The 15,446-nt window shown below is 40.3% G+C and overlaps 1 protein-coding gene across 2 annotated transcripts in view; it reads left to right on the top strand.

The window, feature by feature from the left end:
- Positions 1–10,259, top strand: part of STK10 (serine/threonine kinase 10) — a 129,967-nt gene extending 119,708 nt beyond the window's left edge. For both annotated transcript variants that reach the window (XM_060765099.2, XM_060765098.2), the window contains exons 15-19: positions 1,534–1,658; positions 4,705–4,893; positions 5,721–5,846; positions 6,281–6,394; positions 6,784–10,259. In XM_060765099.2, the coding sequence (XP_060621082.2) occupies positions 1,534–1,658; positions 4,705–4,893; positions 5,721–5,846; positions 6,281–6,394; positions 6,784–6,924 (695 nt within the window). In that variant the 3' untranslated portion in view covers positions 6,925–10,259. The remainder of the gene's footprint in view (positions 1–1,533; positions 1,659–4,704; positions 4,894–5,720; positions 5,847–6,280; positions 6,395–6,783) is intronic.
- Positions 10,260–15,446: the final 5,187 nt, after the last annotated feature.

The raw sequence follows: 15,446 nt of genomic DNA, 5'->3' as shown, positions 1-15,446 counted from the left end.
AAGCTCCAGGACCCACCATTAGAGCTAAGAGTCCAACACTATCTGAGGGATGGGAAATGGGTATAGTTGGCACACTAATTTTATCTGTGCAAATGCTCTCTTGGTTGCTGCCAAACCTTGGGCCTCCAGGCTTAGCTGAATCCAGGAGTATCCCAAGCTGTGAGCCTGCATTTTTGCAAGGGAATGTCGCCATATCTGACACAGGCTGAATCCCCATTCCCGGATCTGCATTTCAACTGATTAGGAGCTGTTTTGCCATGATTAAGTTTCAGTTTGATTTCCCTCATCCTGTCCATTCCACTGGTTTAGCATAGGAATAGCTTCATTGGAATTGGGTGGAAAGGAGTAATAGAGCTGTAATACCATCAGTGTACTGGTGACGCCTGACCTCAAAACTCCAGAGGACCCCTCCCAGCAGTTTCATGTAGATGTTAAATAGCAAAGGGGGGACAAGACTAAATCCCAAGGGACTCCACAGCCCATTGCCTATGGAGTTGAGCATGGCCTTCTGAGACTGTCCCTCCAGGAAAGAATGGAACCACTGAGGAACAATAGCTCCAAACCCCATCACAGAAAGATGTCTCGGAAAGATACCATAGGCAATGATATTGAAAGCCACTGCCTCAGTAGATGTCTTGTTCCCAGCCATCCACAAGGTTACCAAAGCTATCTCTTCTCCATAACCAGGTTTATAACCAGAATGAAATAGATCTAGAATAGATAATTGGCCTCATCCAGGAAGATGTAGAATTGAGATGTCCCAGTAAGGTAAAGGTAAAGGTTTCCCCTGACATTAAGTCCAGTCGTATCCGACTCGGGGGGTAGATGCTCATCTTCATTTGTAAGCCGAAGAACCGCCATTGTCCGTAGATGTCTCTAAGGTCATGTGGCCAGTATGACTGCATGGAGCACTGTTACCTTCCTGCCAGAGCGGTACCTATTGATCTACACATATTTGCATGTTTTCGAACTGCTAGGTTGGCAGAAGCTGGGGCTGACAGCAGGACCTCACGCTGCTCCCCAGATTTGAACCTGTAACCTTTCGGTCAACAAGTTTAGCAGCTCAGCGGTTTAACCCACTGCACCACCAAGGGGTTTGTCCCAGTATCTTGCTCTAAATCAAAAGTTTTGAAACTAGCCTATATAGTGGGATCCAGATAATGTTGATTCAGAAGAGGTCTTACCACACCCTCCTTCAGGCATGTCAGGATGCTGCCTTATTGTAAAAAGGCATTAATGACCTCCTTACCCTGCTCATCCAGCCCTCCTCTGACCTGTTTAATGAACCAGGAAAGGCCAGAGGTCTGAAACACACGTGGTGGTAGCTTTTGCCTCTCCAGTGATATGTCCACATTCTCAGGCTACATCAACACAAAATATATAAAAGGAAGAGCACTGGGCAGGAAACTGAACCATAGGGCAGGTTTGATTTGTTCTGTGCCTCCTTTTATTTTTCTTCTTCAATACTGAGAATGTTTTTGCCTGACATGTTCACTCCTGGCCTTCAGTTCCTCTCTCCCTTGTCTTCCTCAGATCGGGAAGCCACCATCTGGGAGCTAGAAGAGCACCACCTGCAGGAGAAACACCAGCTTCTTAAACAGCAGATGAAAGATCAGTATTTTCTCCAAAGACATGAGCTGGTGCGAAAACATGACAAGGTACGAGATCTTACATTTTTTTGTCTTTCAGTTCTTGCCACAGAGGAACAGAGTATAGAGTGGTTATAAAGGAAATTACCTCAGCACATCTTTACACAGGACTGTGTGCTTTTGCCTTGCGTGAATATATGCAAATTTGCTGTAGTGCTTTGATTGGTGAAAGATACGAAACTAAAATGGGAACCCAAGCGGAAGAACACAGGAGATTATAGTATGTGAGTCAGAGTGATTCGACAGCAATATTGCTGTCAGTTACAGGAGAACAGATATTGAAGCAATGGAAGGAGTCAATAAGACTACAGATATCAGTAAGATCTGTCCAGATATTAATATACCTGTTGTTTTCACCCATTATTATCTCTGATATTCTTCTCTACATAGTTAGAATGAGTGCAAAAATAGGAGAAATGAGGGCTAGTTGAGGAAGGGAACTATTTCCCTTCCTAATGTGGTCACTGCTAACGGTCAACATGGATTTATCAAAAACAAGTCATGCCAGACTAATCTGATTTCTTTTCAATGGCGTTACAAGCTGGGTAGATACAGGGAACACAGTGGATGTAGCATATCTGTATTTCAGTAAGGCTTTCAACAAGGTCCCCCATGACCTCCTGGAAAACAAACTAGTCAAATGTGGGCTAGGCAAAACTACAGTGAGGTGGATCTTTAATTGGTTAAGCAAACAAACCCAACAGTTGCTCACCAATGCTTTCTCTTCATCCTGGAAAGAAGTGACGAGCAGAGTGCCACAGGGTTCCATCCTGGGCCCAGTCCTGTTCAACATCCTTATTAATGACTTAGACGAAGAGTTAGAGGGACGATCATCAAGTTTGCAGATAACAGCAAATTGGGAGGGAGAGCCAAAAGATCTTAGAGACCTCATGGACAACAAGTTAAACATGAGCCAACAATGTCATGCGGCAGCCAAAAACAATAATGGGATTTTGCCCATAAATAGGAGTATAGTGTCTAGATCCAGGGAAATCATGCTACCCCTCTATTCTGCCTTGGTGAAACCACACCTGGAATACTGTTTCCAATTTTGGGCACCACAATTGAAGAGAGATATTGACAAGCTAGAATGTGTCCAGAGGAGAGTGACTAAAATGATCAAAGATCTGGAGAACAAGTCCTATGAGGAGTGGCTTAAAGAGCTGTGCATGTTTAGCCTGCAGAAGAGAAGGCAGAGAGGAGATATGAGAGCCATGCATAAATATGTGAGGGAACGTTATAGTGAGGAGACTGCAAGCTTGTTTTTTTACTACCCTGGAGACTAGGACGTGGAACAATGGCTTCAAACTACAGGAAAGGAGATTCCACCAGAACACTAGAAAGAACTTCCTGACTGTGAAAGCTGTTCAGTAGCTTGTTTGGAGGTTCTAGCAGGGGAGCGCAGCTATCGTAAACCCGGGACCGAAGACTGGAGACCTCGGTACACTCCTTCTATACCTGGGACGTCGTCCTCTTCCACCGAGCGCGCAGCTTCGGGAGGGACGCACATGGAGCGGTGAGGGAGGAAGGGGACACCCGCCTAGCCAGCCAGATCAGCCGAATCAACCCTGGCAATCAATGGGGTGACAGATGTCGCAGCCAGATCGCCCTCACATCCGAAAGCTGTTCAGTAGTTGAACTTTCTGCCTTGGAGTGTGGTGGAGGCTCCTTCTTTGGAGGCTTTTAAACAGAGGCTGGATGGCCATCTATTGGGGGTGCTTTGAATGCGATTTTCCTGCTTCTTGACAGAATGGGGTTGGACTGGATGGCCCACATAGTCTCTTCCAACTTTATGATACTATGATTCTGTTTATTTGGGGGGGGGGGGAGTTGCCTTCAGTATGATAACAAGACAAGAGAGGTTTCACCCTTTCTTTAAAGGTTTCTGCAATTTGTGTAAAATGTCACTGTGGGAACTATTGTTTTGTGTTCACTTAATTAGTGTATTGTTTTTATGCTGTGTGGTCCTATTTTAAGTGTAGTACCTTGGAGTGCTTTTGTTAGCTACCCGAGTTTCTTCAGGGAGATAGTGGTGGGGTATACATAACGTTTTATTATTATATTATTATTATTTATGATGATCATATTTTCCCTTTGGAAACCAAGCTGAAAAAGAATGAATGGTTGATCAGGAAGATGCAGAGTCCTGATGCTTCTAATCTTTAAATTGCATGTGAGGCTGATGCAGTTGTACATGTGTATACCTACTCTATATTATCTATGGAATATAACTTATATTAATAATAGGAACAGTTATATAAGACAATGAGTACACAAGTGTCTTCCAGAAAATAATCATGGTTCTGTTGTTGTGTGGAAGCTATTTTTGTTTAGTGACTCAGACCTCTTAGAAGGTAATCGTGAGCAAGTTTGCTAAAGGATGATCTCTGGGGCAAATAGAACTTTGACCTGAAACTTCACAGAAGGAAGTAACAGTATGAGGCCCAGGCATTCTCTACTAGCACAGTGCCTTTATAGATATTATTGGTTTTTTTATTGGGTTTAATTACATAGATGAGGACTAACTATTGTTTTCTTTCAATATGAATTAAGTGTTGTAGCTTGAGTATTGGAGACACTGAAATGTGCACTCCTTGTAGCATGATTTATGCTGGTGGCTTATGATTTGCAAAGATCCCAAGTTATTTCTTTAGCATACATAATACCATTCACACTGGTGAAGAAATTCACTATGCTTTTGAATCCATCATTTTGTCAATAAGTACATTAAACATGATCACTTCCATGTGGAGCTGCTGCTGCGCAGCAACTTTGCATATGGGCCACTGTATTCAAATTGGTTCTAAATGTGTGTTCTTTCTGTAAGTGCAAGTTTATTTTCCCTGTAGTAATCTGTGAGGAACCCTCATAAGAACTGGTTGAGTGGCTTTGTTTTGTTCAGTCCAGCCTGTACCAGCTTTCTCTGTTCCTTTTGTTTTTCTAAATCTCTCTCTCCACCTTTAATAGTCTCTTGGACAATTAAAGTCACATTTTAGAGGAATCAAAACACTGACATGTCTCCCCACTCTCTCCTGGGTGACCATTGTGATTCCAGGAGCGTGAACAAATGCAACGATATAACCAGAGAATGATGGAGCAGCTGAAAATTCGGCAACAACAAGAGAAAGCCCGGCTCCCCAAAATCCAGAGGAGTGAAGGGAAGACACGCATGGCCATGTTTAAGAAGAGCCTCCATATTAACTCTAGTGGCAGTGCATCAGAACAGAGAGAGAAGATAAAACAGGTAACCTTTTTTTGGAGGCGGTAGCAACCTTGTCAAAAGGATTTGATTCTTGCAAGAGATGATGGGAGGAAGGGTTATAAATGGTACTTGGAAAGTTCCATACTCAGTGCAGGTGCAAAGAGAAACCACTAAACCTGAGACTTGACAGGCATTCATCTCATAACACTTGTATTTACATTTCCATGTTAAATAAAAAGCAAGTTAATACCAGTAAAAGATTTCAGATAATGGAAAACTTAGGCAGCTTTCCTGCAACAATGTTTTGCAAAATGGTCATAAGGTCATATGTCTGTTTCTCTTATCATTCTGGTCCTGTAGTGTAGTGAAATAAAATTGTACTAAGAGGCCATTTACATTCATAAAGAGATATAACAAGGGTGGGTTTTAAGACCCTCCTGCGAGTGCAAAGAACAATTGAGGGCAATTTCTACTAAGAAGAAATCATTTCTAAAGGTACACTGATGGCCCTGTTGAGGAAAATATCTGTTTCTGTGTATTTATTTATTTCCCTATTTATACCCCGTCATTATCAACCTCAAAGGGGACTCAAGGCAGCTTTACATATAGGCAAACTATTCAGTGCCTTAAACAACATACAATTAAAATAAACACTTAAATTAAAATGAGAATTAATACACATTAAAACATTTAAAATATTACATTCACTATTAAAATCACGCTGTCCACAATTGAACATATTCCATATCTATTATTGCACTAATCATCTAGATCTTCTAGATCTTAGTATATAAATATTGTAGAGAGTCATTTAAAAACAAAGAAATAGAAGAACATAATCTAATTCCAAATGCTGCCTTCTACTGCAGTTTTCACAGCAAGAGGAAAAAAGACAGAAGGCTGAACGACTGCAACAGCAGCAGAAACATGAGACGCAGGTGAAGGATATGATTGCCCAGTGTGAGAGCAACATGAATGAGCTGCAGCAGTTACAGGTAACTTAATACCACCAATCAGATTTATAGATGGATGTGTTCCTCTGAGGCCAGAGCTTAGAATGCCACTAACCTAGGCTACACAGAAGTTTGTCACCTGTACTGAAAAGTTCGACCATATGTCTGACAGCAAAGCCTAGAGCAGAACTGGAAAATAATCAGATAGGAGAGGTGGAGGGGGGATTGTCAGTATCACAGTTAATCCATTAGTATCTGACTAGCAGAGTTGCTACATCTGGTATAAACAGTGAATGGGAAGATCTTTTCTTCTGCAAAAGATGTCACTGTCTCACTCTTTCCTAGACCTAGGAACTCACGTTGAATTTAATTGGAATCAAGACAGGATAGATGATAAGGTTTCTACCAAGTATTTTCTATGTTCTCATGCATCTCTGTCTCTTCCTTCTTCCCCTTTCTGTGTTAAATCTTTGTAGAATGAAAAATGCCATCTTTTGGTGGAACATGAGACCCAGAAGCTAAAGGTCTTGGATGAAAACCACAATCTAAACCTGAAAGACTGGAGGGATAAGCTGAGGCCACGAAAAAAGGTGACAACTGACACTGAAATAAAACATCCTCTGAAATAAGACGCAATTTCAGAATGTAATTTGAGCTCTGGAATTTCCGATCGATTTTTCAAAATGTAGTACCATAAGGTGTATTTTAATGATCTGCAGATAAAATGGGCTGGATCAAGTTGAGGGAATTACTTATATCTGATTTTTTTTGCAAGTTAAGCTTAAATTACATATTAGAGCTTGTGGGGTTTTTTTCACCATCCAATTTCATTTTCTCTTTAACATCCACCTCTCTTTCCAGTCACCTGGCTGGGATCCAGGTGGCTGAGAGAAGCCAAGTTTTTTACAGCTGAAGGATTAACTTTAATTTAACTGGGCATTATCTTTTTAATTGAGCTCTTTTCTTTTTATGCTTTCAGGCACTAGAAGATGAGCTGAATCAGAAGAAGCGAGAGCAAGAGATGTTTTTCAAACTAAGTGAGGAGACTGATAGTCAGTCTCCAGCATCGCCAACCAAGCCTGCCAAATTTGTACCATTCAGCTCTGCAGAGGCTTCATAACCCTTGGACTTGACAGCACCGTTGGCTTGTAATACCTGCCTTCGTCTGCTGGTGTGGACAGGGAGCCAGCAAGAGAGCCTCCAGGTTCCCTTTCGTTCTGTGCCAGCTCCAGTCAGCATTTCCTGCTCAACTATTTGTGAAAAGCAACCAATGTGGCCTAAGATCTGCTTCATGGGAGTAGATACAGATTTGTGTTTCATTTGCTCTGGCAGGGACTGACTAGTTGCACTTGGAGAACTGTGAATGTGCTTTGGGTTGGAGAGCAAGGGATTTATGTTCTCTATTGAACCCATTGCCCAGCTACTGGACAGCTTTTGTTTTACCTCCTAGTGAAGAGATCAATGTTAGAGAATTTAAAAAAGATATTTGGTGCCTGTTCAGTGCTGCTGTTAAACTTGCTGGCTTTGTTTTCCTCACAGATCGTGAGTCAGTTGGCTTAATCTAATAGCATGATTATTGTCTGAATGGGTGGGAACTTGGCCTTATCAAAGCACAAGAGGCTTAGCTGTGACCATTTGACAAAAGACAGTGGAAGATTACCTGCTTTTATTGTGGCCTTTATCGGTGTTGAGGAAGTAAAGAGACACTCGCTTCTTATCCTAGTCCTCTCTCTTCTGTTCACTCCATTCTGAAATGCCAGCTGGCACTCCTCCTGGAATCTCTTTGTGGTCCAGTTTCTGTCCTTTTCTGAAGTGTGCCATAGACAGAGAGAAAGTGAAGTATTTCAAATCATAGTCAATTTCAAGTCCAGAGCTGACAAATAAGGAAGTCAAAAGTTTGTAATCCAGCTTGAAGGGTGGATGTTCATTACTGTGTTTGGAGGATATTGCTGTCCAAATTTGGAGGTGTTTTAGATGAATACACTCACGCCACACAATTCTTTTTAAATGATCACATCTGGCACAGACTCACACAGTTCAAATCTGAAAGTGATGGGGAATTGTTAAAAGTTCAGACAATTCAGCAATGGTTTCCCATTCTTACTTGTTGGATAGAATTGCAAACATCAGTGTTCCTGTCACTCCCTTGTGGCATTAGTGTCTATAAAAGGACAAAGTGGCCAATGTCTCTGTTTCACAACAACCATTGATGCTGATTGGCATTCTTTTCAGTTTTCAGGCAAAGTCTCCCAGTCATTTCTTTCCTGTTGATTTTCTTTCCCGAGTTCTCTTTCCTAGTTCCATTTATTTCCCATATAGCTTCAAATATATTTAATATCAAGAAAAGCAGAGGTGCCCGCTGCAAGATCTTTTAGCAAGGTAAAGGTGCCTGGTTCTGCATCAGCAAACAGGTGTGACTTCCATAGAGCAGTAAAGGTCAGTGTTACTTTTGTCATTTTAGTCCCAGCCTTAAAGTAAAGGATATGCTATGATTATCACCTGCTTGAGAACCATTCGGCAGTGATTTCACTCGTTGTCCAGATCTTTCCAATTGCTTTGAATCTGCAGCAGGCTCTGTAAGAGAAGCCACATACAGAAGATATTGACATGTTTGAGATGGTGAAAATGTTTGGCATTTTATGGTCCTTAAGTTTTTTCAAATGTCATTTAAACCAAAGATGTGTGATTCTCCCAGATTGTTTTGATTTATTAAGAATATATTTCAGAAGGTGTTGCCCATTGTGTTAAACTGCATTTCCCTTCAGTTCAATATATATAATTTTGTTGTGTTGCACATAGTCTTCCATCTGATCAGCCAGAAATTTGGCTTAAATGTTTAATTTGCTATGCTATGCAAGTAATAAACGCAGATAAAGACTACACAGTTTGTTACTTTACTATCTTTTAAAAACATGTGTTGGAGTGGCAACATGGGCCAATTTCCCTTATTATATACAACTCAGGAACTTTCCAGCAATAGCACATATAGGAAATGATGCTTTTGGTTTCTTTTCTGGGGTTTCTTCCTATGAAACAATGTAGCTGAGGACACGATTTCTCTTCTCAGTGTTAATTTGCTGAGATGCAGAGTGGAACTGAAGGCTGCTGGCAGTTTGAAGTCTCTGCAGTGTAGGGTAAGGAGCAAGAATCCGTGAAATGTGTTGCGAACAGAACTAGCATAGGACCAAAAGCGGCTACACCTGAGAAGCACTTTAATCACTCATTGTGTTTTTTAAAATTTCTCTGTATATAAACTTTTAAGATCACATTTGGGCAGCTAGATTTTTTCAGAATGAATGAATAAATCTATGAGTCCATAATGCTGAAGTCATTCCCATCTGGCTTCTCTTGAAAATGCAAATGACAGACCCTCCATCCATGGTTTACTATGATATTTGAAGAAGGAACTCTGATTTGTCTCTCACATCATTGTTTTAAAATTCCAGCTTGCCTGGGGATAGAGAAGCCAGTGATCCTAGTTTGAAAGTCACAACCAATAAAGTTGGAACAGAAAGTTCATGGCTAGTTTAGACAGTCCTATTTACTGAAATAGTCAAGCAGGAGCACTAAAACAATATGCAACAGCAGATTGAGACTGATAAGTCAAATTGCTAATAAGACTCGAAGCTTGGTTTATTTTGTGAGACTCAAGCTAATGTGTGTGGATTTGTGTTAAAGAGAGATACAAACTGGGCAAAAGCTACCAAATGCTCTCAGAAATTAAACAGAGTCAAACTTTTTCAGGCAATTTCTATGCTAGTTTTCTGTTGGAAATAATTTTGTTCAATTTCAGTGTATACACATATGTGCATAGACACACAAATTCACATGCTGCTCATCATTAGGCTAGTAAAACAAAATGTGGTTGACAATTTGAACATTTCACAAATTCACGGTTGCAGTATATTTTCTCTCATTCTGGTTTTGACTGATAGCAAGAGGCACTATGACATCACTAAGGTGCAATATATTTATCTCACAGAGTTTCAAGGAAGTTTCTCTCCTCTTTAAGGCAAGAAAGATCACTGTCTCTCTTTTAAGTAACTGTTCGCTAATCCTGTAAAACCAATGTACCTTTTCGTCTGTTGGGACAGAGTGCTGATATTTTTACATGGTGGGCTAAATAAGGATATTTGTTTCTCTATAATAGATATTCTTTTACTGGGTAACCACTATGATGTAAATAATCTAATAAAAACACAACCACAGTGAACCTGCACATACTTGTCCAGAACTCTGTGTAATTTGTGTGTGGTTTTAGAGTCAGCAGAGCTGGCTTGAGTTGTATTTATGCATAAACCTGGTATGAGAATAATGGAATCCTGTTTGTTGGAATTTAAACTATCCTGATCAACAGCTTTTGGACTTCGAACCAAACAAATTTCAAATGTTGTCTCATTTGAACACACCTGTACTGAAATACGTTGGTAATAAACTACTAATTTTTGAAGCAAACCTCACTTAAAGATGTTTTTAATTCTCTTTTCCTGGATATCTGAACATAATTAAATAATTTACCTTTTTGGCGGAGAGAAAGGCCAGCATTTCCCATCAATTCTCATTCTCTCTCTGGCTCTAATTCTATTTTCTTGCAATGTTGACATTAGCAGTATGGAATATGTTATTACACCTTAAAGATGTGTTTGACTTCACTGAAACAGTTACAGAAGAATACTAGCTGGTATATCTGAAAGTCTTTAAACTGAAGGGTTTATTGCATTGGGTTGCTGTAGGTTTTTTGGGCTATATGGCCATGTTCTAGAAGCATTCTCTCCTGACATTTTGTCTGCATCTATGGCAGGCATCCTCAGAGGTTGTGAGGTCTGGTTTATTGCATTGTTTACTCATGACATTGTTATCCCAATTTTCTTCTGATGACCTCAGCTACACCATACTTGGCTCTGCGTGTTTCTGCTTTAATCCCATAGTAAGCAAACACTGTAACCTCTCCTAGATTGTGTGTTCTACCCCATTGCTATCTTTTGCCATCTTAACCACTCTTTGGTATTGGGTTGGGCACACATGTCCCAGTTTCCATTTGTAAAATGTTGGAGGGCATACATATGGTTCTACTTTCCAAAACTTGTTATCATAAAAAGGGAGCACAGATCAGAGGCTGCTCACATGGTTAAGCACGTGATTGGGGAACATATGGCCTTCAAGAAGATGGACTGTAACTTGCATTTGTCCCAGCCAGCTTCACCTACGGGAGTTGTAATTTTGTAAACCAAAAATATATGGGGTGGTGGCAGCCACAAGCAGCTATTTCTGCTCACAGAACACAGTCAGAATGGTTCAAGTGTATTCTGGGAAATGACAAGGCTGCCAACACTTTTCTAAGGTTTCCTTTAAATCTGATGTGGTGTCTTTTCAGACAATCCCACTGAGACTAGTTGGAAAGTGGCATTTCTAAACAACAAAATTACGCAATCCTCTTGTACCTTGGAGGCTAATGCATTCATTATGGAAGATGGTTCTGTGAATAAAATGTGTTTCCCATCATCTATATGATCTCATGTGCACATGAGTGTGTATGTATACAGAAAGGAAGACTCATAGGGATGGTTTTATTCTGGAGAGAAGAACAGAAAAGAGGTTTGCAGGCATCCGTGCTTCCCAACAGTGAGAAATTGAATGCAAGTGAAAATTATTACCAATGTTTAATTAAACTGACTGGCTAAAAAGCTAGTGCAGGCAAAAACTGGGGACATCAGGATGCACATGGCCACATTGCTATAATCCAGTGCATGCAAGGTGCAGCACTTAGGCTGTTATTCTGTAATCTCATCATCCCTGGTCACTACAACCAATGGTGAGGCATTCAGGGAGTTGCAGTCAAACAGTATCCAGAAGACTATACTTTACTCACCTGCCATAGATTAATGCTAATAAACATTTGCATGGGTAACTAGCTGGAGTTTGTTTGCTTTTTCTGTTATGGGCAATGACAGTCAAGTAAATTAGAACCAAGGCATCCTCGGAAAAGCAGCTCAAGGAATGCTTTTAAGATGTCTTTTTTCATTGCTACAGAGGGACACAGTTTATGCGCAGGACACACTCACACACTTGTACATAGAACTAGGTAAATCATTCCATTTACTGCACATCTCAAGGCTCTTCTAAATACTGGTATTTAGTACTAAGTTCTTATTCAAAAACAAACATGAATAATAAAGACACTGATAAAACCTGGACTTAGGACCCACTTCATCCTAATTCTTTCATGATGCTTATTTTCCCCTTTCTCCCCCACACACTCTTCCTAGTTCCTGAAGTCATGGAATTAAAAAGAGGTATTAAAAGCATTCGTTTTGGCTGTTTGCCTTCAGCAACTTCAGACACTCGTAATGGCAAGGGCTTTGCCACTATGTGTCAAGTCATTTTCAAATGGAACTGATGGATGCAAACTTGAACTTGGGACCAATGCCCTTTTGGGGGGCTGCCACAGCCTTGCCTTTCTAAATTAGTGAAGATGATGACCAGCTCTGAATCACTAAGACTTAAAATAATATATGAGGGTTATATGGAAAGTAAGGTTACAATATTTTTTAATAATTGAAATGAATAAAACTTTTAATAAAACTTACATGGATTGTAGCATAGGCATTACATCATTTTTCCACATAATCACCATTCAGTTCAATACATTTTGTCATCTGTGGGATGAGTTTTTGATGCCCGTGTCATAGAAGTTTCCCTCTGCCTTTTTCAGACAGTTTGTCACTTTGATTTTCACCTCGTTGTTGTCGGAAAAGTGTTTTCCACCAAGGTGTTCCTTCAATTTTCTTAGTCATGGCCTCCTCTGAATTCCTTTCTTCCTAAAGTCTTCTCAAATATCTTTATGCCCATGTCCTTGTCTCTTTCATGTAACCTTTATGCTTTTCTTTGGACCTCAAGGGTGTATTTGAGAGTAATGGCTCCAACTGTATGCAAACTCTGCATGACACAAAGCACTGCAATGACCCCACAGATGATAGTCACTGGGTGTGAGATTGGAGCTGTGAGATGGGTGGCTTAAAACATCCCAACCAAATGAAGTCAACTCTTGTTTTGCATGAGCAGTGTGCAGACGTGCATTGTCATGAAGGAGACACCTCCCACCGTCAGCATCTCACTGTGCTTGTTTTGGATGGCTCTGTGAAATTTCTTCATGGTTTAACAATATATTCTGTACCCATTTTGTCACATGCTGTCTTCTAACTATGTTCTCTCCATAAACTGAAATGATTTCACGATAAATCGCAGCTGTTTTCATGCCCTCCACATTTAGGTAGCATATTACAGTGTGAACTTTGCACAGGAGGGAAATGGGCAAGTGAGTAACAGGATGACAGAGTTACCATGAGGGTTCTCTTTTGCTTTCCTGCGGCACGCTCTGATGGGTGGAAATTATTTCTTGTGTAGCTGAATTACCTCTTTATTTATTTATTTCTACCCCGCCCTTCTCAACCCCCTAGGGGGGGACTCAGGGCGGCTTACAACCGGCTTACAACCAGCACAATTCTATAATGCCTTCCACTTGCACACATGCTCTCCATGTCTACTGCTATAAACAAAGCATCTTTGATAGCAGGCAACAATAGAAAAAATATATGGGTAGGATGACTCTACATCTTACACGCAACAGTCACAACATGTATGTTAGTTATGTAAATGTGCAAATATTTGAAGATACTTAAAAATCTTCTGAGAGTAAAGATCATTTGAGTAACTCAACAACCAAATTACAAACTGAAAAAATCAGTTTACCCATCACTAGTTCTAAGTACCAATGCTACCTTGTTCTTCCTGTCCTCTCCTGGAAAACATCGTTTTTTTGACAATGTGCTATGAAGGAAGAGCACTTTCCAAAGAAATATGTGCAGAGCACACATACCTTTTTTACATTTTTCAATTAGGACAGCCTTCTCAGTGACTTTCCAAATACCTTGGGCTACAAAAGCCATCAAACTGAATTGGTTCACTTAGGCATTTACTATGAGAACTGCAGCTCTGCACACACCTGAAGCAGATTCTTCTACCAAAATTTCCCTATGAATTCTAAAATTATGACATACTTTGGTGGTTGACAGGGAGGCAAGTGAACTCAGAAGGACTGTGAATTTGTACCTGTTTATTGCCTCCACCTGTGCAGCCTTTAGTTGTTTGCTAGCTCAGCTGCCTTTACTTCTGTTCTGAAAGGGAAACTTTCCTCTATACTCTGATTCCAATAACTGAGTTGAAATTCAGGACTGAGGTGTGAGAAATTATTGATGGAGTAGCATTGTTGGATCTTTCATCCATGGGGTCTCCATAAGTAGAAGCTGACTTGATGATTCACAACACCAACAAGGCATTTGTAAACATTGTTGTATGAAGTTTCATTTTAAGGCAAATTGGCTTCTGGTGGTGTATTTGGAACAATGGCTACTAGGAATTATGATGGGTCAGATGTCACTTAACTCAATGCCCCTCATTTAACTCATTTTTTTTTGCAAGAGGAATAGCCCTCCCTCTCCCCATCTGCATTTTCTAAAAAACTGTCAACCAAGAATGTCAACCAAGACAGTAGTCACTTTCTTAGAGGGCCAGTATGGTCTACTGGTTTGGGTGTTGGACTATTGACTCTGGAGACCAGACTTCGAATCTGTACTTAGCTGTGGAAACTCACTAGGTTCCCTAAGGCAATTCACAGTCTCCCAGGAAGGCAAAGGCAACCCTTCTCTCTGATCACAGTCAAGTCCAAAACTGCTTGAAATAACACAGAAACAAGAAGTCACATTCCTACAAAGTCCTTCTCCACATCCCCACAAGATGGCACTACATTAACATACTGGGTTGAGCTTTAGAAATTAATTTGCTTTGCAGAGCGAAAGCTAAGCTGACTGTTCTTCCATTTAATGATCCTTTGTGTTTCACAAGTAAGAACATTAACTAGTGGCATCCTACCTGCATTGTGACATCATCCTAACCTCTTCCTTGCCCTGCATTATGAAGTCGACAGTGGTGTCATTGCAGTGCTTTGAGTTTGCATACAGTTAAAGCCGGTACTCTCAAATACACCCTTGAGGTCCAAAGAAAAGCATAAAGGTTACATGAAAGAGACAAGGAAATGGCCATAAAGATATTTGCGAAGTCTTTAGAACGAAAGGAATTCAGAGGAGGCCATGACTAAGTAAGCTTAACTTTTTATTTTGTTACTCATTTGGAGAATTGTGTACAAATAATAATCCCATAAAATAGGCACATGTCTGTTTGTGAATACAAGAGCAGCAGTCCGTCTACCTGCTGAAAATTTGGGAAGGTATTTCTGAATTTGCTATTGAGATTTTAGCCTCCTAACTTTCTTTCTCAATTCCTTAAAGAAAACTAAGCCAATTTCATCTATTTACCTAGGACTTCAAGTGCTTTCAAATGAGCCTCCCCCCCCCCCCCCCATTTAAATACTTCCTTTCCACTTTAAAATTGCTAAAGTGTTGGCATTGGTTTATGCCAGTAAACCCAATAAGGAATCAAGTTATATCTTAAGAATTAAAATTTTATTAATTCTCTATTGTTGTGGCATCAATCCACCCACACACAATGAGACATTGAATTTTACTATTGGTTATTGGCTCTGATGTTTGCTTTATATATTGCTTAATGTTGATGTTTTTATCTTTT

Source organism: Anolis sagrei, chromosome 2 (assembly GCF_037176765.1).
Source record: "Anolis sagrei isolate rAnoSag1 chromosome 2, rAnoSag1.mat, whole genome shotgun sequence".
In the NCBI taxonomy this organism is placed as follows: Eukaryota; Metazoa; Chordata; class Lepidosauria; order Squamata; family Dactyloidae; genus Anolis; species Anolis sagrei.
Note: the sequence above shows the minus strand (reverse complement) of the source record. Positions and strands in the feature narration are given on the sequence as shown.